Source organism: Rhinatrema bivittatum, chromosome 2 (genome assembly GCF_901001135.1).
Source record: "Rhinatrema bivittatum chromosome 2, aRhiBiv1.1, whole genome shotgun sequence".
Classification (NCBI taxonomy): Eukaryota; Metazoa; Chordata; class Amphibia; order Gymnophiona; family Rhinatrematidae; genus Rhinatrema; species Rhinatrema bivittatum.
In genome coordinates, this window is record NC_042616.1 from 646,688,173 (window position 1) to 646,712,231 (window position 24,059).

At 45.9% G+C, this 24,059-nt stretch overlaps 1 protein-coding gene across 1 annotated transcript in view; it reads left to right on the plus strand.

The window, feature by feature from the left end:
• Nucleotides 1-20,483: 20,483 nt before the first annotated feature.
• Nucleotides 20,484-24,059, plus strand: part of RAB2A (RAB2A, member RAS oncogene family) — a 232,645-nt gene continuing 229,069 nt past the window's right edge. Inside the window, exon 1 of the mRNA XM_029591354.1 lies at nt 20,484-20,764. Within this exon, the coding sequence (XP_029447214.1) occupies nt 20,719-20,764 (46 nt within the window). The 5' untranslated portion in view covers nt 20,484-20,718. The remainder of the gene's footprint in view (nt 20,765-24,059) is intronic.

Genomic DNA, 24,059 nt, shown 5'->3' on the forward strand with positions numbered 1-24,059 from the left:
TGGAAAAGCAACTGTAAATCATATTGATTTTTTGATAACAATGAATAAATTAATCAAAATAAATAAAACTAGCTTACTTACCCTAGTTATGAGCAAGAAGGATTGTTCATAATCTTTGGGACTTCAGCAGGTACTTGCGATCTGGATTGGCCACTGTCAGAGACAGGGTGCTGGGCTTGATGGACTTTTAGTCTGTCTCAGTATGTTATTTCCTATGTTGTTATGTTTAGACACTGTACCAGAGCAGGTTCCTTTCTGTCTTGGACTAGCAGGATCTAGCAAACTACCTGCACATGTTAGGTGCTAGTCTTACAGCTTATAGAGATAGCACTCATCTTTCAGCCCTGCATTGTCATGAATACCACATCTATCAAAATGCCATGCTTTTTACTAAAGGTGGGTTACATTGGCAACTAATTATTCTACAGCTTTACAAAACTGAGATGATGCTATGGACTAATATCACAGTTTCAATATCAGGTTTAAGTTTCAGACAAAAAGCAGGGCACATAGCAATAGCATTCAAGTCCATTTTGCTTGCAGAACCTTTGATAAATGAATGAATTATCTTTTGTCCAAGGATTTAACTACTTGCAATTTCTCGAAGGGAAAACAATTGCACAGAAAAAATTGTGCAAGCACAAACTTTTGCTAAAAAAAAAAATGTCATGAAACTTTTGCCTGAAAGTACTAAATTTTAAGAACTGGGCAAAGTCTCACTGCACTTTTTATACATGTTTTTGCGAGTACAATTATTTTCTCATTTTTCAGAAAGTGCTGTAATTTAACACTTTGTATAAAAGATGAGCTATTTCAAGATGATTTGCAGGTTTGTTTCTACTGAAAACTTAAATCGGACACTGTATGCCTTAGTCTTAATCAGCTCTTATGAAGAAATAAATGGAAATTTAAAAAAAAAAAAAGCACTTTTGATGCCAGTCATAAAAATTGAGTGATCAATTTGAAATATTTTTTGCATCAATGTATCAACCCAATTGTGTATTGGCCTTAAAAAAAACAACCCAAAAAGATTTGGCTTTTAACTGCTTTATTTAGAATAGGAAAACAATTACATCCTGGAAAGGTGACTCAGAGCTTACTCTCCTAGGGTGGGGCAAGTAGAATGGCTATTTCATAAATCTTGCTTAACTGCATAATAATTATAAGGTGTGCTACAATAAAGAAATGCATGCTGTACCACACATCTCACAAGCAAAGAACAGCTGAGTACCTGCTTCATGAAATCTCTTCCATGGCACAAGTAAATGTTTGTTTATTGTCTGCTTTTTAAGCATTTCCCTATCCCCAGATGTCTTACAATATAAGCTTATACCTGAAGCAATGGAGGATGAAGTGTCTTACCCAAGGTCATAAGGAACAGCAGTGGGATTTGAACCCTTGTCTCCCTGGTGTATAAGCTCACTGCTATAACCACCAGGTCACTCCTCCATTAAATGCCGGGTCATAGTAATTCAAAGATGCTGGTACTATAATAATGGAATTTAGGTTTTTTGAAATTATTTTTAACTATTTTAACCATTTGGAGTACATTTTCAAAAGTTTAGTTCAGCCAGATGCACACATGAGCTTAAGTGGATTTTCAGCCATCTAAACCTACATGCATAAATCTGGCCACTTAATAAAGAAGCATTCTAGGGGGTGGGGTGGCGGAGGGGTGTTATGAATCTACATGCATAACTCATATTTTTTATAAACTGCACACCTAACAGACATGCTGATCATTTGCTTAATTTACACTGTTTTGAAATGGATAAAGTTACTGCTTTCATTTAGCTGTGGAGCTACCTGACATGCATCAGTTATGGTGGGTACGTTGTGTTTTAAAATGGGTATTTTGTGCATGCTTAAAAGTGCACACATAATTTTGCGATTAGGTGCACTACAAAAATTGTACCCATTCTTACTTTTTTTCTTTTTTGCCCAGCAGCTTCCACCTGCTGCTTTGGGATTCTTGTTTGAACTGGAACCTGTTTTAACTCGGTCTACAACTCCTTGAGTCATCATTTGCAGCTATTCTGTTTTGTTTTTTTTTCTTCACTCTTTATTGCTCTTCCTTCTTCCTGACTTCTAATCCAGCCATTTTAGTGACATTCCTCCCGCTGAGAAGTATGGAGCACAGCTCCTTCTGGAACCTGGTATAAGTGTGCGCATGAGCCAACCAGCAGATGATGCTGCATCATAGTATCATAGCCAATGATAGCAGATAAAGACCAAAATGGTCCATCCAGTCTGTCCAGTAGAGTGTCAATTTAGGTATATGCACACACAAAATCCCTTATATAACTCATCAACTCCTTCCTTCCCATCCCCCCACAAGCCTTTTCCCTGTCCTTACAAGCCTTTTCCTGTCACTAGCCTGAGTATACCCAAAATCTGCCAAAGTGAGGATCTCCACCTCTTCAAGTAGTGGGCCATTTCAAACCCTGCCCTCTTCAACTTTGTTTCTCAAAAAAGCAATACCCAAAGCAACACTCTGAGGCAATCATGCCACTGCTGTTTATGGTTGTAACTGTTGTTATTAGGGTTACCCTAATACTTGCTGTTTAGGGTTGAGTGATGCCTGGTAGTCCATCCCTCCCAGGGTCTGTGAACTGTATCTCTGCACATTTTCAGTTCTGACCAGGAGTCAGGTATTGAACTTGGTTCTATCAGATGGCACTCTCTAGTTTTATGTTCTCTGTTACTTCAAATAAGGACAGACATGCTGTTCCTATGCCCACTATTCACACACTGCCTGGTACAGTGAAGGTTCTAATTCCCAGAGAACATACAGTAATTATCTTAATAGGTGAACACAAACATTACACATATTTATTTATTCACAGTATTTGTATTCCATTCAGTCCACAAGATCATGGTAGATCACAACTGTACATATGTAAGCATGATAAAAACTATAAAAGATAAAAACTTCTAAAAGATAAAAACAAACAAAAACAATAAAACAGATTTTACATTACACTAATGGAAGTACCCATCAAAAATGAATGCTTCTGACACTGGATACAGGTAGCGTGCATACTTTTACCCTCTTTTTCTGCCAAATACTGCATGGACAGGTACACTGCATGTGTAATTTGAACCCGTTTCTCTATCATAACGTACTTTTGCCCCATTGCTCTGTAACAGCATGTGTACTTTTACTGTTTCTCCAAAACAATGAGCATACTTTGTATAAAAATTGGTTCTGTCAAAAATATTACAATGTGGACAAATGCCTATCCCTGTGACTTGTTGATTATGATGACTTGATGAGAAGCAACTACAGAATGCTATAGTAGGAAATTGCTGAGAGAGAAGCAGGGCTGGTGTAATCTGCCACTTCACTGTTCCTCCAATATACGAGGATTTCACAAGGGACAGGCTTTGGGAATACACTCCATCCATTCTCTCCACCCTTTACGCACATTTGTGAATCCAAATGAAACTATGAAATCCACTCTCTTTGAGTCCAGCCATCTTGTTCATTTCCTGACACATTCAAGACATGGAAGATGCAGGCTCTAAAATGAGGTAGATTAATATATTGAATAAAATCCCAAAATGTCAGCACATAAGTAGATGACTTTACCATCTGATATTTATTCAATCCTACATCAGACAATGCTGCTCATAACTGAAAATTCACTAAAACTGTGCAACTGCTGTCACCAATGCTACATGCAGTTCGCTCTGCAGCCCTCCGTCTTTCAAGATGAATTAACAAAGGTCATGGTCCGAAATTCAATTGTGTAGTCAAATAGACTTCTTAGACCTTGACGAAGGTGTAACAAACTAGTGCTTGCCATGGCATGCCACCCAGGATCATCGAAGGTCCGTCGAAACACAGCCACAAATTGAGACAGTTCCTGTAGAAGGGAGTCCGATCGCTCCCACAGGGGAGAAGCCCAGGCCAGCACCTTCCCTTCGAGACGAGACAAGATAAAGGTGACCTTTCTTAATTCATCTTGAAAGACGGAGGGCTGCAGAGCGAACTGCATGTAGCATTGGTTGATAAACCCTCTACAGAGCTTGGAGTCACCATTGAAGCGCAGTGGAGCTGGCAGGGCCAACAAGGCTCTAGGAGTGGAAGGAGACGGCTGTTGATGAGAAGAAGCCAGTACTGGAACTGGGTTGCTGGTTAGGGCATCAAGCTGGGTGTGGAGACGCTCAAGGGAGGAGGCCAGTGCCTCAAGAAACTGCTGCTGTTCTTGTACCTTGGAGGCCAGGCATGGCCTGGAGGGCACGCTGCTCAGCCGAGTCCTTGGCCTTTGCAACCTGTTGCGCTGGAGGTGAACCCTTGGGCCGAGGTGGGGTTGACGCAACCCATAGGTAGGGACCTACGGGTCCCCACCATAGGCAGGTGAAGTGGGCTGAGGGATGGAGGCCAGCTGGTGCTTCACCATTACCAACTCTCGTTCCCCATGAGTTGAGCCTTTGGGTACCAGGCCCAGCTGGACTTATGTGGGCCTCCGTATGTCGTCGTCGATGGAGGGATCGAGATCAGCCCAGAGACAGCAGTAGAGATATGATACAGTCTTGTACTGGATGAGGTAGTATCCTGGAGAACAGGGTGCTAAAGGAACAAAGTCAGACAAGGGGCGCCCGAGCAAGAGTAGGCTGAAGCCTGAATAGGCCAAGTCCAGGATGTAGGCTGACGAGGCGTCATAGAGCAAGCTTGAGTTAGGGCTGGCGGCAATCTGAAAATAGTGGCATGGCAAGCAAGGCTGAGGTCTGGTCGCAGAGATTGTCATATGTATACAAACAATGCAGGGGTCTGGGTCTGGAGAGAGGCAACGGAGTAGTCAGGCAATATAGAGGTCCGGATCTGGAGAGAAGCAATGGAGTAGTCAGGCAATGCAGAGGTCCGGGTCTGGAGAGAGGCAACGGAGTAGTCAGGCAATGCAGAGGTCCGGGTCCGGAGAGAGGCAACCGAATAGTCAAGCAATGCAGAGGTCTGGGTTTGGAGAGAGTCAATGGTGTGGTCAGGCAAAGCAGAGGTCCAGGCTTGGAGAGAGTCAACATGTGGTCAGGAGAAGCAGAGGTCTGGGCTTGGAGAGAGTCAACGACATGGTCAGGCGAAGCAGAGGTTGAGATCCAAGAAGGCAATCCAAAGGTGGGTTGAAGAACAGGAACGCAGGAACACGGGGACCAGGGTCAGGAGTCTGCGAGGAACAGGAACACAGGGACGAGACGAATCTCTCAGGATGCAATGAGTACTCGACCAGCGAGGAGACCTGTTGCAAAGCTAGGGAGCAGAGCCTGGGCTTATATAACAGTGCTCCGCTGACATCATCATCTGGGGCTGTGGCTTGGTTCCTGCCGCGGGCCCTACTTAAGCTTCGGTGATGCGTGCGTGCCTAGGGAGGGGCATGGCGCTGAGTAGCAGCGTCTCTCCGCGGGCCACGCGGAGAGGCCCGACGTGGAGCAGTGGAAGTGGTAGCTGGACTGGGGACACCAGGGTCTGTAGCTGAGCCGGAGGCACCAGGGGTGGCCCGAGGACGGAGTTGGCGGCCTACCGCTGCCAGAGACGAGGGACCAGGCACTGGAGTTACTGCAGAGAGGGGAGGAGGGCATGCCGTGGGTCTGTCGCGGACGGCACGCGTAACACCCATTTAAAATTAGCTTCAGGAGTGCCCCACTCAAGATCAATCAATTCTACAATGGCCTCCACTACAGGAAAAAAACCATGAGGCTTCAAGCAAGGAAGACAAAATGAGATTCTTTCGTGGATCAGCTGGGGTCTCAGCACCCGTCACTCTCAATACTACCCAGAGCTTGCAATTCACCCCTGTGAAGAAACCAATGCCATTCTTTATGGCTCTAAACCCCGAGGAATATCCGTAACCTCCAGGGATCAGGGATCCATGTCATCATCCATGTCTTCATTACAATATCCCACAGCAGGGCAAGATGCAGCCTGGTTCCTGCCTGCTCTGCCAGCCTTGCGGGATCTCGCATCTGCGATCCCGGACTGTCAATCTTGTTCAGCTCTGCCTTTCATGCCTGTAGAAAGGATCCATGGCAAAGGCGGGGGGGGGGGGGGGGGGGCAGCGGTCTAGCATCCACTAAGTGTGTTATGTTCTGATATGGTTGTGGACCATGGATCATAGTGAGAGCTGACTCCACCCACAGGGAGGAGCTCTGTGGGGACTCACCACAATAGGCGTGGCCTCAGCTGAGACGGACACAGATACTAATGAGATTTTATTAGATTGGAATGTAGGTGAAGTACCCACCGAGTGGGATGGAAGACACAGTCCAGAGTAGTAATGTGGCTCAGCGATGATATTCCCAGTAGTGGCCCGCAGAACGGGGTATGCCGAGAATCAGCACTGATATTGGTAAGAGAAGTGCAGGAAGTCAGCAGAGCAGAATAGGTGAGGGTACTCACTCCGAAGTGTAGAAGCAGGTATGCTGAGGCGAGCATGGTAGTGGCCCAAGACACGGGGTACACCGGAGGTTCTGTCAGCAAGATAGAAGCAAACGAGTAGCGTACTCAGAAGGCTGGGTCCCAATATGAGTAGATTGATTCTCTAGGCAGGAAGGCCCTCTGAGGAGTGGATAGCCAGAATGCGACAAGACCCCCGAGGAGCGGGTACCTAAAGCATTCAAGACCCGGAGTGCAGGGACAAGTTCAGAGTAGCGAATAGCGAAGCGTCTCCAAGAGGAGTGAAATTCAGCAGGAAGGAAGTCTTTGCTAACTCATAGGAAGCAAAGTCCGAATAGTTTAAATACACTGACAGATAATCTCATGCGGAGAGAACGCCACTGAGGTTCCCGCCATGACGTGTTTAAAAGAGGGCCTGGCGCGCGCTCGCCTTAGATATTCCCCGATTAAAGATGGCGGACAGGATCGCCCACACCTTTCCAGGGATGGCGGCGTTTGCAGGCGGAGACTGCCACTCTTCCAAGAATCGCTTGTGCAGGGAAAAAGGAGGTGAGCATTAGAGGTTGCAGTCGTTTGCGACAGACGGGCACAACAGTACCCCCCTTCTTAGGGCCCCTCCCAGGGGTTTTCAGCTTCCTTGGATGAGTTAGATGAAATTGATGAATTAAATCCTTGTCAATGATGTTATTATTTATTTATTTATTTAGCATTTTTATATACCGATATTCAAGTAACATAGTTACCAATCACGTCGGTTTACATTCAAACAATAACCATGACATGAGGATGTCTTACATTAAACCAGGGTAATCAAACTTGGATACAAAAGAACTGGGTTTAACACAGTATATAAGCAAAGTGGATTAACCGGCGAGCCTAATGCTTGCTGGTGTAGTGTTCGGTGACTAGGTAAAGGGCAAAGGTATTAAGTGCATCTACCTTGGGTTTATTACAGCGAGAGTACCATTAAGGAGATGCCTAAGACAAAGTCTACTAGTGGGAGATGTGATGAGGTAGAAGAGTTAAGAGAAGGCAGGTTTCCAACTATTTTCTTCCAGCCCATATCCTTCCCAGAATATGAGGTACTCCCATTGCTTTCCACGTTTATGTACATCAAAAATGTCATCCACTTGGTATGTGATGTCCTCTTCGGCAGTAAGAGGTAGTGAGTCCGGAGTCTTATTTGAAAACTCAAAGAGAGATACGTGGAAGGCATTGTGTATCTTCATGGAAGTAGGTAGCTGAAGCTGTAAGTTACTGGTCCCAGGCGGCGAAGAATGGGAAAAGGCCCAATTTAGCGTGGAGCAAATCGAACAGATGGCAGCTTGAGACGTATGAACTTGGTACTGAGCCATACCTTGTCTCCTGGTTGGAATTTGGGTGCTGCTCTGTGATGAGCGTCATAACATTTCTTGGCCCGTTGTCCTGCCTTTTGTAAAAGGCCTTTGGTTTGTTCCCTAAGCTGATGGAGTTCTTCAGCTAGGCTGTAGGAGATGAAACCAACAAGGGTATTGGTAATGGAGGTAATGGCTAACGGCCATACACTATTTGGAAAGGTGTTGATCCAGAGACGGCTGATGGGTGTGAATTCAGGGCAAACTCGGCCCAGGGAAGCAACTCTGCCAAATCACTTTGTCTGGAGTTAACATAGGAGTGTAGGAACTGTTTACGTGTACGGTTCGTTCTTTCAGTTTGACCATTTGATTGTGGATGGTATGCTGACGTCAGGTCTAAAGAAATATCGAATTTCTTACAGAGGGCTCTCCAGAATTTAGCCGTGAACTGTACACCTCTATCCGAGAGGATATGCTTCGGCATGCCGTGCAGGCAAAATATATGCCGTATAAATAGCTTTGCCAACTCTGGGGCAGATGATAGCCTGGGTAATGCCACAAAGTGCGCCATTTTCGAGAAGCGGTCTACAGTGACCCATATGGTGTTGTTTCCGCTGGACACTGGCAGGTCAACGATGAAATCCGTCGCGATGTGTGTCCAAGGTTCCTCTGGAACTGGCAAGGGCTGGAAAAGACCCCAAGGGCGACCAGCTAGAGGCTTCTATCTTGCGCAGGTGGCGCAAGATTCAACATACGCTCATACGTCCTCCTTCATTGAAGGCCACCACCAATAATACCTCTGTAAGGTGGATAGCGTTTGGGACTGCCCAGGGTGACTGGCTAATCGGAAATCATGAGCCCACTTAAGAAGTTTCTTTCTCATGGTCCGAGGTACCATTGTCTTTCCAGCTGGAACGGAATGGGTAGCGGCCAGGATCATCTTATCAGGATTGATAATATGGCGAGGTGCATCTGGGACATCCTCTGAAGTGAAGGAGCGTGAGAGGGCATCTGCACGGGTATTATTGTCAGCAGGACGGTACTTGAGCAGAAAGTCAAACCGATTAAAAAACAAAGACCATTGGGCTTGTCTATGATTCAGTCGCTGCGCATAACGCAGATATTCCAAATTTTTGTGGTCTGTGTATAGGGTTATCTAATGTTGTGCCCCCTCGAGCCATGGGCGCCACTCTTCGAATGCTAGCTTGATAGCCAACAGCTCTTTATCTTCATACCACAATTTCTCTCAGGTGGAGAAAAATACCGGGAAAAAAAAGAGCAAGGGTGCAGGGTATGGGTGTCACTGTTCTGACTCAGCATGGCTCCTACTCCGACAACAGAGGCATCAACCTCGACTATAAATGGTCGTTGAGGGTCTGGGTGGCAAAGGCAAGGGTTTTGGAGAAAATCCTCCTTGAGGGTTTGGAAGGCAGCAACAGCTTCTGGAGACCACTGTGAAGGGTTGGCTCCTTTCTTTGTCATGGCAGTAAGTGGTGCAGTCAAGGTCGAGTAGTGGTGGGTGAATGTGCGATAATGATTGGTGAAGCCGAGGAATCAGTGGAGAGCTTTGAGACTAGTGGGTTGAGGCCAGTCCTGTATGCTTTTGGTCTTTTGTGGATCCATTTGGAAGCCCTGCTGGACACCACATAGCCCAAAAAGGGAACAGACTCCTGATGGAAGGCACGCTTTTCAAGCTTAGTGTAGAGACGGTTGTCCCGAAGTCTCTGCAGGACTCTGGAAACAACTTCCTGGTGACTTTGTAGATCTTGGGAGAAAATTAGTATGTCATCTAAATACACAACCACGCATTGGTACAGCATATCTCGCAGGATCTCATTCATTATATTTTGGAATATGGCCGGAGCATTACACAGGCCAAAGGGCATGACCAAGTACTCAAAATGGCCATCGCGAGTATTAAAGGCCATCTTCCACTCGTCCCCTTGACGAATGCAGACCAGATTGTGTGCCCCTTTTAGGTCCAGCTTCGTGAAAATCTTGGCTCCCTGGAATCTGTCGAATAACTCTGAAATCAGAGGTAAAGGGTATCGGTTCTTTATGGTGATTTTCTTAAGTCCTCTGTAGTCTATACATGGGTGAAGGGATCCATTCTTCTTGCCGACAAAAAAGAATCCGCCTCCAGCAGGTGACTTGGAAGGTCAGATAAATCCTTTTTGCAAATTTTCTTGAATATAGGCCGACATGGCCTCAGTCTCTGATAGAGAAAGTGGGTACACCCTTCCTCTAGGGGGTTCCGAGTCAGATTTTAAGTTAATAGCACAGTTGAAGGACTGGTGTGTTGGTAATACGTCAGCTGCCTTTTTTGAAAACACGTCTTGAAAGGAGGAGTATTGTAGCGGCAAGCCTGGGAAAGAAGTAGTGGTAGACATGCAGGGCACAGGTGTTACTTTCTTCAAGCATCTATTGTGACAAGCCGCTCCCCATTGTGAAAGTTCCAGGGTGCCCCAGTCAAACTGGGGTGTGTGATCTTGCAGCCATGATAGGCAAAGTACTACTGGATGAATGGCTTTGTCAAGGACCAAAAATGAGATGGTCTCAGTATGAAGAGAACCAGTGCGCAGACATATTGGTTGCGTGGGTAGTGGCTCGCCGTGTATAGAGGAGAGAAGCAGTGGAATAGGTGTCGGAATGATAGGAATCCTTAGGTGTTCTACCAACCTTTTAAGTATAAAATTACTATCAGATCCAGAATCTACAAGTGCTAGAGTCTGGAATTCAAGAGTCCTGGAAATGACTGAGACTAGGAGAGTCAGTGGAGGAGATGGGGTAGTAAGACCAAGGAAGAGTCCTCCTGCGGATCCTAGGTCTGCATGTTTCCAGGACAGATGGGACAGGATTGAACCGTATGGCCAGGTTGTCCGCAGTACATACAGAGACCTAATCTCTTACGATAGCGCCTCTCCTTGGCGGTTTGGTGGCTGCGGCCTAATTGCATGGGTTCATCTTCAATGATAGGTGAAGGCAGGGTCTGGGTTGCTGGTTTTGCTCAGGAGCGCATACTCCCTGATGGAGGTTTCTTGGGACTCTTTACCTCTTGCGAACGTTTACGCAGGCGGCGATCAATTCTCCCTGCAAGGTCAATGAGTGAGTCCAAAGTGTCAGGTAATTCACGTGCTGCTAATTCATCCTTGATATGGGAGTTAAAGCCCTCTAGGAAAATTGCATGTAGGCACCCCAGGTCTCAGTGAAGCTCTGAAGATAGGGTCTTAAATTCAATAGCATAGTCCAGAAGTGGCTTAGCTCCTTGTTGGAGGTGTAAAAGAGCAGATCCAGTGACTGTCTTGTGAGCTGGGTCATCAAATACTGACTTGAAGAGAGCAAGAAAACCTGGCAAGTCGCTGAGGATTGGGTCATTGCGTTCCCAGAGAGGTGAAGCCCAGGCCAGAGCTTTCCCATCTAAAAGAGACAGGATATATGTAGTCTTGGCTACTACATTAGGAAAGTAGTTTGGTTGTAGTGAGAAGTGCATACAGCACTGGTTAAGAAAACCCCTACACAACAGGGAATCTCCTGAGAAGCGAGTGGGGATTGGTAAAGGTACTGCAGTTCGTACAGAAACCACTTACAACGAAGCATCTTTATCAGGTGCTGTAGAAATGTTCAGTCGGGAATTCAACTGATTAAAAGCATTAGCCAATGTCTCTAAGGTCCTCTGTTGTTCAGCAATACGTTGGGCCAGGCCAGGGATGGCCTGCAGGGCTGAGACCTGAGCCGGGTCCATGGAGTTAGCAATCTGTTATGCTCTGGTTTGGTTGTGGACCCTGGATCATAGTGAGAGCTGACTCCACCCACAGGGAGGAGCCCTGTGGGGACTCACCACGATAGGCATGGCCTCAGCTGAGACAGACACAGTTAATAAAGAGACATTATTAGACTGGAATGTAGGTGAAGTACCCACCGAGTAGGATGGAAGATACAGTCCAGAGTAGTAATGTGGCTCAGTGATGATACCCCCGGTAGTGGTCCACAGAGCGGGGTACGAAAGGGAAGTCCTCCTCTAGATGAACACTTCTCAGGGGTAGATCTGGTGTAAAATAGGGCAGTCCCCGCCCTATTCTCTCAGTTTCCTGTAAACCGATGTGATATTTCGATCGAATGTCGGTATATTAAATAAATAAATAAATAAATAAATAAATAAATAAATAGTGGCCCGCAGTGCGGTGTATGCCGAGAATCAGCACTGATGTTGGTAAGAGACGTGCAGGAGATCAGCAGAGCAGAATAGATGAGGGTACTCACTCCGGTGTAGAAGCAGGTATGCTGAGGTGAGCACGGTAGTGGCCTGAGGCACGGGGTACACTGGATGTTCCATCAGCAAGACAGTAGCAAACGAGTAGCGTACTCACAAAGCTGAACAAGGATGGGTCCCAATATGAGCAGATGGATTCTCTAGGCAGGAAGGACCTCTGAGAAGCGGATAGCCAGATTGCGACAAGAACCCCGAGGAGCGGGTACCTAAAGCGTTCAAGACCCAGAGTGCAGGAACAAGTTAAGAGTAGCGAATAGCGAAGCGAATAGCAAAGCGTCTCCAAGTGGAGTGGAATTCAGCAGGAAGGAAGTCCTTGCTAACTCATAGGAAGCAAAGTCCGAATAGCTTAAATACACTGGCGGGTGACGCCATGACGTGTTTAAGAGAGGACCTGGCAAACGCGCACATGCCCTAGGTAATCCCCGATTCAAGATGGCGGACAGGATCGCCCACGCCTTCCCGGGGATGCCGGGGAAGGCGGCGTTTGCAGATGGAGATTGCCACGCTGGTGCAGGGAAAAAGGAGGTGAGCATCAGAGGTCGCAGCCGTCTGCGACCAATGGGCGCAACAAAGTGTTCCTTCCCTGCTGACGATCCAGTTAAGTGGGCCTCAAAACCAGGTGAACTTCTGACATATCCCATGCCAGTCCCATTCCCGCTATTTTAGGGAAGAGCTGGGCTCAGCAAAAAAACCCCACCAGAGAACTCCCCCAAGCCTCAGGCGGCGCTAAGACAATTAGATAGTACACCAGGGTGCGATGTCCTAATATGGCAAGCAGCACTCATTGCAAGGCGCCCAGGCTTCTTTATTACCGGTCCATGATATGCTTTCACTATCAACAAGATCCACTGCGTCTGAAAACAGAGAGCTGAACTGTGCGTTTGTCTAACATAAGGACGCCCAAGAAAAAGGAACGTCTATACCTGGATGCCCAAGCATGTGGTCCAAGTGGGTGCCCCACCTGGTCATGCAGGCGTGAACCAACTATAGGTCCAGATGTGCAGCAGACATGTGCAAAACAAAACGTGCGAACACTGCCACGGCCTACCATGCAGCACCACAGAAAAGCCTGAGAACAGGGCCTAGCCTAAAAAGTCTACTCAACCTGCCAAACTGCCGTTATCCCCAAGCCCTCCATGGAGGCAGGAAATAAGTCGGATCAGCATGCCGAGGCTTTGGAGTCTGGAAGGTAGGTAGGGGAGGTCCTTAAACTCTCTAACCCCTTACTCTCTTTTGATTTTTTTTTTTTTATTTTACAGCTTCTTACCTGAGCTCAGCCCGTCCCAGCTAAGGACAGCTCAGTTCTCTGGCTGCAGGGGGAGATAATTATTGCCTTCACCGCTGCGTACAGTTTCCTACAACCTCTAGCCTTTCAGCTGGATTTCCCAATAGCTAAGTGTTGCCTGGCCCGCGCACAGGCCTGCTCACCTCGCTAGCTCCTCTGCAGGTCATGGGTCGGCCTCCCCAGTGGCAGCCGCGAGCTCCTCCAGGCCTTGGCGTCCCGCGGAGGCGGTCGCCGGGCCTTCCACTGCACACCAGGCCTCATGCCGGAGTTCAGTGTCTCCAGTGGCGTTGGCCACGCCCCTACGAGTGCATGGACCGCCCGGCCTCTTGTAGGGCCAGGGGCAGGTGCTAACTCTGCGGCACACCCTGATTGAACGTACGATATAAAGAAATCCCTGCCTGCACTTCCTTGCCTTGGCAATCGGGTCGGCACTGTAAATGTACTAGTTTGCCTCCGCATTCACACTCTTGTTCCAGCGTCCTACTGTTCCAGCGTCCGTCTGTCCTGTCTCCCCAGGTAGTACCCTCAGACTGTCTCTCTGGTACTGACCTCGGCCTGCTCCTTGACCATTCTGTTCGCTGCCTATATCCTGACCTCTGCCTGCCTTGTGACCTCTGGAACCTGACCCCTCTTCGTTGACTACTTCTCAGACTGATTCTCGGATTCTGACCCCAGCTGCCATTGACCACGTCTCCTGATTCTGGCTTTGTCCCTTGCCTGTCATCGCCTACACTGTACTGGCCTTCCTTGCTCCTTCAGACCTACAGCCTAGTGTCCGACCGCGCTCCCTTGCTGTTCGTGGGCATGCCTCTCTACTACCTCTCCGGGAGACCCTGCGAGGCCCACCTACGTCCAAGCGGCCTGGGTCCCTATGGGCTCCACCCGGGGGGACCGCGGGCTTCCAGTGGTGAAGCTCATCCTAGCCTCTGTCTCCTCCTGTGCTCCGCCCCCTGGGGGGAGGGGTTCCTACCAGGGAGCCCATGCCCCCTGGGGGCAGGTGCTTTCTGGTTCCTACCAGGGAGCCATTCTCCACTCCTCCAGGACAAGGGTCCACCTCCAAGCGCAACACTAAGACCACGCCAGGAACTGGCTACCAGACCAAGGCACTCAACCACTAGCCTTTCAGCTGGAATTCTCATCAGCTAAGTCTATGCCGGAAAACTGGCTTCCAGACCAAGACACTCAACCACTAGCCTTTCAGCTGGAATTCCCATCATCTAAGTCTCTGCCAGGAACCAGCAGCCAGACCAAGGCACTCGACTGGGGGAAGGATCGAAAGGTTATCACCCCAGGAGAAATTTGACTGAGGGAGGGAACTTTTGGTATCATCTCAGGAGAGTGGTGCGTATAGTCTCCTTAATCTCCTTTTCTTTTTTCTTTTAAAAGCAATCCCCCAGTAGGGAGACACACGTCCATCATCTGCTGGAGATGGAGAATACTGGCAGGCTGATGTCGCTGCAGGATATATATATACTATGATATCAGCTTTGCTCCATCTCCATCTGCTGGTAGAGGTGCAAAAGCAACTGGTTCTGAATTCAACTCTCTGGGTAAGAAACTGTCCTTTACCCATTCCGCCCCACTCATGATTTTATAAATTTCTATCTTATCCCCTCTTGGCCTTCTCTTTTCTAAGATGAAAAGCCCTAGCCTGTGAACCCTCTCATTATAGGATAAATGTTCCATCCTTTTTATCATTTTTGTTGCCCTCCTCTCACTTTTTCTAATTATATTGTGTCCTTCTTGAGATGGGGTGACCAGAACTGCACACAGTGCTCAAAGTGCAGTCATACCATGGTTCAATATATGGCAAAATATTCTACATTTTATTCTCAATTCCTTTTCGATCATTCCTAACATTCTATTTGCTTTTTTCACAACCACCCGCTGGACACCGGTAGCCCCTGTGACATAGTAGGTCAAAGGCTATCGGCGCCATTTTGATGCGAGGCAGGCCACACAGCCCGACGGCACGGTTGGACAAATCGTTCGCGGGACCCCGCTGGATCACCAGGGATGTTAGTAAGTCTTGGGGAGGGATTGGGATGGTGGGGGGGGGGGGGTTGAATTTAATGTATTATTGTATTTTAATGCTTGGGGTGGGTTTTTTTGAGCTTCGTTTTCCCGCGTCATTTTTTGGGCCCATTTCGTTTTTCCCCATTTCGATTTTTGTTCATTTTTCCAAAAAACTAACCGAGGAAAAACGAACTTTACCCCGACACGTCCGACTCAAAAAACAACCCGGTAGAAAAAAACGAAGCTCATCTCTAGTCCATAAACCATTATTAAAGTGGAGATGCAGAAATCCAGTGCTTATATCTGGGATAAGCAGCATGGAATCTATCTACCCCTTGGGATCCTACTAGGTACTTGTGACCTAGATTAGCTACTGTTGGAAACAAAATACTGGAATTGATGGACCTTTGGTCTGACCCAGTATGGCAAATGTTGTGAACCTATTTGGTTTAGTTACTCAGAATCTCCACCATTAAAGAATGTTTCAGGTTTGGGTATATTCCCAACATCCTCCTCCATCCTGAGCACCCCTTTTGCCCCTTGGTCACCTAGTGGCCCAACTGACTCCCTCAGAGGTTTTTAGCTTCGAATGTACTTGAAAATATTTTTATTATTAGTTTTTGTCTCAGTAGAAAGCTTTTTCTCAAAGTTTCTCTTGGCCTAACTACTGTTTTACATCTAATTTGCCAGTACTTATGCACTTGAGTATTTTTTTTCATTTGAGTCTGTTTTCTATTTTTGGAATGATACCCTTTTAGCTTTAATTGCTTCTTTTACCTCACCATTAAACCATGCTGGCAGTCATTTGGTCTTCCTTCAACATTTTTCAATGTAAGGAATACATTTTATCTGGGCTTCGGAAATGGTATTTTAAAACAATATCCATGCCTCATGCAACCATTTCTTTTTGTTTTTTTCTAATTTCCTCATTCTATCTGTTGGATTTGTGGCATAGTGGACTCTTAGTCGCTGTGGAGATGACTCCTCCCACGGGGAGGGGCCCCGTGGGGAACCACAGCGATAGGCTAGACTCAGAGAGCAGACACTGGAGATGAAAAGCTTTATTGTACTGCTGTAGATAGATGGTAGAAATGCAGGAAGGTAAGGCACTGAAGTCCAGCAAGGTTCCAATACATTCAGACAGCCTCAGATGTAGAAGTCTCGCCCAGATGTACAAGAATGGTAGTGTTCCGCAGAGCGGGATAAGCCCAACCTGGTAGGTGGTATGGAGAGCTGGATCAAAAGGTACTCACTGAAGAGTAGTGCTGGAATCCTCCTGGTTGATGGTGAAGGCGAACCAGAGGTCCGTGATACAGGATATCCTGAGCTGGATAGGCCCTCGAGGAGAGAGTACCTCGGAGTGCAGAATCCTGAAAAAGATGAAAGACCCCCGAGGAGCGGTTGTCTAGATAGTAGAAAACCCCGAAGGGTAGAGGGAAGCGAGAGGCCCCCGAGGAGCGGGTGCCCAGAGCTTCTTCAGGAGCGAGATACCCCGGAGGGTAGCGAGGAGCCTAAGCGTGCAGCTTAGAAGCGGTCAGAGTAGCTAAACCGAAGTCATTGCTAACTCGTTTGTTGGAAGTGGGGCGGAGGCTTAAATACCCGGAGGTATTGATGTCATGCGGTGGGGACGCCCCCGAGGTTCCCGCCATGACGTGTAGATAAGTGTAGGCAGCGTGTGTGCTCTAGGAGGCCACGGGAAGGAGCATGGCGGACGGGGACGCCCATGCTGAGTTGGAGATGCCAAGGGTTTCGGCACCGGAGGCAGCCATCTTACCCATGGAGGAGCAGAAAGGCAAAAAAGAGGTGAGGCAGAGCAGTTGCAGCCATCTGCGACCGATGGACGCAACACTATCGGTCTTTGTGACATATCCGAGCAGTCTTTAGCTGGAGACATCACACTCACACTGAACTCCAGCCTTCTTAAAGAGTGTTTTATTTACAACCCAAAAGAGAATACCAGCTGCTTAATTTCAGCTAGTATACCAGTTCAGTATTCACACTCAGGACAGCAATATTTCAGGAGCTACCTTCTCCTAGAGACCACGGCCTCTCTGTTCCCCTCTGGGCTTACACCCTTACTTCTGCTCTCAAGGGACCCACCCAACGAGCTGTTTATCTAGCTTTTAAGGTGGACTAGGCCAGATGCCTGGTCCAACACTGTTTAAGGAGAGTTTTCAAGGACACTCTTTCACAGTATCCCTTTTTAAAGTTATATGCTGTTGTAGTAGTTCTACTTAATATCCTCCCTCCAGTTATTATGCAAATTTGATTGCATTATGTATTTATTTATTTTATTTAAAGTCTTTTATATACCGAAGTATAGCAATCTGCCTTCACTCCGGTTTACAGAATAACAACTTGATACAGAGAAAGAACGATATAAACGGGTATCATGTTAATTAAACGCAACAAAAAACATTGTAGTAATAGTCGAGGTTAAACAGGTCTTACAGTGTATAAACATTGTCTAATTAGGGTACAAACGAGTACTGCTGCATAAATTTCGTGACAAAAAAAAACAGGGTAAAGTCATTGAGTCTTTAGAGTTTGTGTTTGAAGTATTATGATCCTTATTGCTTAGAAACCCCATTACAGTAACCCCTTATGCCAGACTGTGTGTTCTACCGAGAATTAGATCTATAGTAGCTGCTACTTTCATCGGTTATAGGACCAGATGCTCCATGGAGCAGACATTTATGGCATCTAGAAACAGTAGGTCCTGAAGAAACACTGACCCAATCAATATCAGGGTAACTGAAATCTCCCATTATTTCAGCTTAGCATTTCAGACTATTTCTTCATTTTCTTCATCACACATGGAATTTCTATCCATAAGGATCCCACACTGCATTTTGTTACCTGCAGGCTTTTTATCATGCTTGACTCTGCCCCATCTTTTACATATATTACCACCCCCCTATCAATTTGATCTGCCCTATCACATTAATATATATCCTGGTATTCTCAGCGTCCCATTGGTTATCCTCGTTCCACCACATCTTTGAAATACTTATAATGTTTCTATCCTCATATGCCATGCATTCTAACTCACCAATCTTTCTGTTCTGACTTCTGGCATTGGCATACAGACATTTTAAAGTAGAGCTTCTAATTTAAGGTGTTTATTAAAAGTAAATTTAGGAGTTTATTTTCTGGCTATTATTTTTATTTATTTATTTATTTATTTAAGAGTTTTTTTATATACCGGGGCACGTTAAAAACATCACCCCGGTTCACAATGTAACGTAACGTAGCAACAGGCTTTACAATAATTTAGAATAGATAACATAGGTAACATTATTTAGATTTACAATAAATTAGAATAGATAAACAAAATGATAACTAATTCAATTTAAATGAAGTGGTTTATCAGGTGGTTACATGATACACTCTTAAGGAGAGTAGAAGAATATGGGTTCTTTAACTATTCACAGGTTTATTAGGCTTCTTTTGGGGGTACCACAAACTGGTGTTTCTGCAGCACAGCTTCTATTGTTGGGTAGCTTTCAGGTTGAATCAAATACATACATTTGTACAGCTGATGAATCAATGTGGAAAAGGCATAAAAGCAAAGTGGAGGATCCAGGATAGACAAAGGAGGGGTGAGAGAGTACTATGGAATGTAGTGTTTTTCCAGTGTTTATCTAATAAAAACATATATTATTTTATTTTTATGCATTGGGGTATTTTATCAGTTAAAACCAGGGAACAGTAACTTTCAAACTGGCACGCAGGTGCTCTTTGGCAGGTGTGTGTTGGTGCACGCCCAGATACATGGCCATTTTATAACTTATGTTCATATATGCGTGCATATTATAAAATAGCCTGACTGCGTGCATACATGCACCCAATTTTAAGTGGGCGCTCTTAAGCATGTAAATCCTGCTTCTACCATGTAAGTTGGGGAATTTTAAAAGGGGCATGCGTCCACGCCATTGTCATTTTCACCAGTTCATTTACCAGTTTTCCCAGTTTACAGCTATGTCCTTCAAACCCCCATGGTTTGATAGTCTGCACTCCCCCCAGTCACCCCAAACCCTTTAAATTCCTGAGAAATGACTTTCTTTTATTTTTTAACTTACACCTCATCCCTAGCAGAAGTAAACTTACATGGCAGGGGATCTGGGCATGCACCCAGGTGTGTATTAATTTGCACATCTCTTAGCCACACCCCAAAACACCCATGTCCTGCTCCTTTTTTGAAAATGTTTTAGATGTGCAGGCAGTGGGAGATACGCTCCTCTGGGCAGCTTTTAAAATTTGGTGGGCACGCATGAGCCTAACATGCGAATATCTCCTGATTTTGGTGCACGCTAGGCTTTTAAAATTACCTCTAAAATAGAAGTCCTAATTATAAGTCCTCTGGGGACAGGATAATATCTGCTGTACCTAAATGTAACTTGACTTGAGTCTTACGTGTGTTGTTTGCACACGTAAGACTCAAGTCACTCAAGCACTGTACATTAAGTAGCACTATAGAAATGTTAAGCAGTAGTAGAAGTAGCTACCAATGATAAGGTGTGAGCTAAATCTAAATAAATAGAAATTACAGCACTACAGAAGAAAGACAGGTGGCAGCGTGCTCACCATTATCACTACATAAGAGGCAGATTAATCTATTTACCACTATACTATAAATGGGAGGAGCAGCGCTATCCTGTAATATTGTATTTAAAAAAAAAAAAAACCCCTAACCCGGAGCAAGTATGTGGGCAAGGAGCAGATCTATGAACCCTAGACTTGAGAAGGGTAACTTTTTTTACAATAAAAGGTTCTCCCATTTCAGCGAAAATATAATAATTCAGGTAGAAATTTCTCACTGGTTGATAGGAATATAAGAAGAATGTTGGAACAGTTCCTTTTTTAATATGCATACAGAACCCAGCATTTTCTCTCTCACCAAGGCCAATCCGACTCACTTGGAAATACTCAGATTGTAATTTAAAAAAAAAAAGTCCATACGCTGTAAATAAAAAAGTTAAAAAAAAACCCAAAACCCTATCATATGAAACACTCTTATACGACAAAAGCGTCCTACCAAGCAAAAGTGAACTCCAGCACCCTGTGACAAGGAATAGTCCTGCAGGGCCACAATACGTCTAACTACACGCTGTCCAGCGCCACTTCCGGACCCAGTCCAGAAAGAGGCTGCCGCGACGTCACCGAAAGAGCGGCCAACAGAAGTGAGGAAGGGAGGGGGCAGACTGTCATTGTTCCGCCACGTCCCGAAGCGGGTGAGCGCGCGTGCGGCAGTTCCCTAGCTATACCAGACGCGACAGGCCCAGCAAAACCAGGAAGAGGAGTAGGCGGGGACTGAACGAACGTGCGTGCGTGCACGCGGACCCACTGCGAGACCCTCGCACGCGCGCCCACATCTATATACACAGCAAGACCGAGGGAGAGAGAGAGAGAGCGCGCGACCATGGCGTATGCTTACCTCTTCAAGTACATCATCATTGGAGACACGGGTAAGAGAGCGAGTGTCCCGGGCAGGGTCCGCCATCCCTCCCCTACTCTGTCCCCCCCCAACTCTGTGAGTGAGAGTTGCCGGGCGGGGGAGGCTCGCTGCATTTCCGCAGTGTTGGAGCGGGTGACGTGGATGAGGAGAAGCGGCGCTAGGGCCGGGCCCTGGCTCCGGCACAGACGGTAGTGGGGGAGCTGGATAGGTGCGTGCGTGGCCGGGGCCTGCTGGCGCGAGCTGGGTGATGGCGGCAGCAGTAACTGCGGTTGGTGCCAAGTGACAACTAATGCCTGGTCGGGCTGCACCCGGGAAGCGGGACTCTGCCTCGGTACAGCGAGGCGGCGGCCCTGCCCTGTGTTGTTTGTATACTTGGCATGGTAGGAGGAAGTGCAGTTAGTCCAAGGTATTAGTTGACTACGGGATTCCAAGCAGCTGACAAGATAGTTTTCAAGTCCCCTGCCAGCATGATTCACACTCAACTTGCGCCTCTTCGTTCTCGGAATAGCCCACGGTTGGGGTTTCTAAGAAAAAAAAATTGTTTGTTAAACTTTGTTCTTGGGTCATTGCCCAAGTGGTTTCTTTAAGAGAGGTTTCCTAGCACTTGGTCTGAATGATGCAGTTGATATGATTGCTTGATTACACACTCAGGTGGAAAAGTAGCCTAGTGATTAGGCCAGGAAACTGAAAGCCAGGGAAGTCAGGGCATGCATCAGGGCAGCTTCTGGAACTCTGCAGTCATAGGCCCTGAATCTGGCTTCTAGGTATTCACACTTCAGTAATGACCATGACTTATTTCCCATTCTTGGGGTTGTGAATGCTACCTCTATAGGATTTCCAGCCCCAGCTAACCTAGGAGAGCAGAAGACCCATCTTGGGAACTGACCAGGGACCACTCCCATGATGGTACACAGTACTGCCACTGAGCCACCAGCGGGCTTTGGCATGCTTTGTTATTCGGTCAGTGCATTCTAACTATGGAAACATCCCACATGATATGACTATTTATGATACATATATACACCATGCACACATCTTTCTGTAGAAAATTTAGGCATTTCTCACAATTTTTATGAGTTATAGAAAATCTTTGCTCTGACTCTTTTACTCTTCCCTTCCTTCCCTGCAAATCATATATCCAACTGCTTTCCCATCTTCTATCTCTATTCTTTTTCCCATAAGTGGCCTGGCAGTGATGCCTCTCTGTCCCCGAACTTTGCCTCAACGGTGGTGACTCCATATTGGTGAAACCTGAGCCCTGGTGGAAACTCCTTTCCCCTAGACTCTACCGCAGTAGCAGCTTCCTGGCTCTGGTGGCAGCTGTCTTTGGATATGGCTTCCTGGCCTAGGTGCTAAATTTTAGGCACCTGGGATTTTTATAGTCCTAAAATAGGCATAAAGACAGATCTTTATGCTAGAGTGTGTGCATACACACTAGTGTAAATTCTCAAAAAATGATGGGACAAAGATATATATGTATATAGGCATATCTCTGACTGTCACTGTCTCCTTACCCTGGGCAATGATCCTTTCCTAAGAAGCTGAAAATGTTGCTTACACAGCATATGTACTTTCCCCAGTGAATGGATGAACTTATTGAGCGAACACATGCACTTCTCCCATTGAGTAAAAGTGTGCATGTTCCATAGTATGTGTACTTTTACGTCCAGAGAGAATGGGCAATGATCAGAATGCTTTTGAATGCATGCAAATGTTTTTATCTGCATGAAAAGTGTAAAATATTGCTATGAGAAAATCATTTGTTTTGTCTTCAATTAAAATTGAGGCACATTATTTGGTGAAATACTGAAAGTACACCTAAAGAAACCAGATAAATCATTAATGTCCCAAAACAAGCAGCATAAATACAATTTTTTTAGCACGACTGACAGTGACCAATATACAAATAATGTTTATAAAATGATGATAGTCTGCCATCATTGACATGTTTTCGGCAACTTCCTTTGATTAAGTTTGTGTTCATTGATATTTACATTTATTAAAATTTCTTAATTGCTCAACACAATAAAGGCCTGAGCGATAAACAAAAACATACATAATCAATTTAGCAAAAACAGAAATACAACAAAGGAGACAAATCCCTAACTTGAATATATGATGAGTGAAACCTGCAGTTGTCAAATTTGTGCTGTTGGCTTTTCTATGTCTTTTCCTTTTGTACTTGAGTTGCTTGGCTTCCAAGCTTTGGATGACCAAATGATAGAGCTGCTTTCATCTGACCCTTTCCATAGTCTTGTACTCAAGTGTTGAGGTCTATAATGTAGATTAAGATTGTACTTGAGGGTGTCTTTTTAAATCTGAGGCATGGTCTTCATTGATACACACAGGTGCTGAAGCTTAGGCACCTAGGTTTTTTCAAACCTGTATAAATCTATCTGTATATGTAGTATTAAATTCAGGGCCTAATTTGTGCAGGAATGGCTGGAATGGAATTTTGCCACATCTTTGAGCAGCAGAGATGTTCTACTCCTGCCTCTCCCCTCCAGGCAGCCTACATGGAAGAAGAAGGAAAAGATGAGCTTGGAGCAGACAAAGCAGAGAACAGCCACTTTCCTCTCAATTCAGCCCCTTTCCTCCTATTCTGCAGGGCAGAGGATGTGATCCTGACATGGACACTGTAGAACAAAGAACAGTCCACTTGGGAATTGACTTGTTGCAAGTCTGAAACTTGTGAGCAGCAGTGCCAATAATTAAGGCTTCAGCACTGGTCTTGATGATTGGCATTACTGCTTACAAGTTTTGAATGTTACTTCAACCCTTTTTTGTGTCTTGTTACCCAGGGCTTATTTTCTGACAAATTGATGCAGCATAGGCAGTCTGCCTCTTGTTTTCTGTTGCATGATGAAGCAGAGCTGATGGTGTAAATCAGTTGCGGCTCCCCTGCAGCAGTGGTGTGTGAAAAGTGTGTTTGTGCATATGTGTGGGAGAGTGTGTGTATGCATTGGGGGGGGAGGAGGAGTGGCCCACCCTCGCATGTTCACATGCTGCCCTGCCGTTGCTCATTCTCTCCCACAGTCACCCCTGCTCCCCAGTTTTACTTTCTTTTTGTCTACAAATAAAACCAATATTAAACTGTAAGGTTTGTTTTGTATAGTTACATTTTAATGTGTACATATACTTAAATTATATTGTAATAATTACTTTGTAACTTGCTGTGGGCTGCACTAATAAGGAGGTGCAATCAAACTAAATAGGTGTTTTTGGGCTATAAAATTCCCAGGTGCCTAAAATTCAGCACCTAGACCAGGAAGCTGCTACCAGAGACAGCTACCACCAGGGCTAGG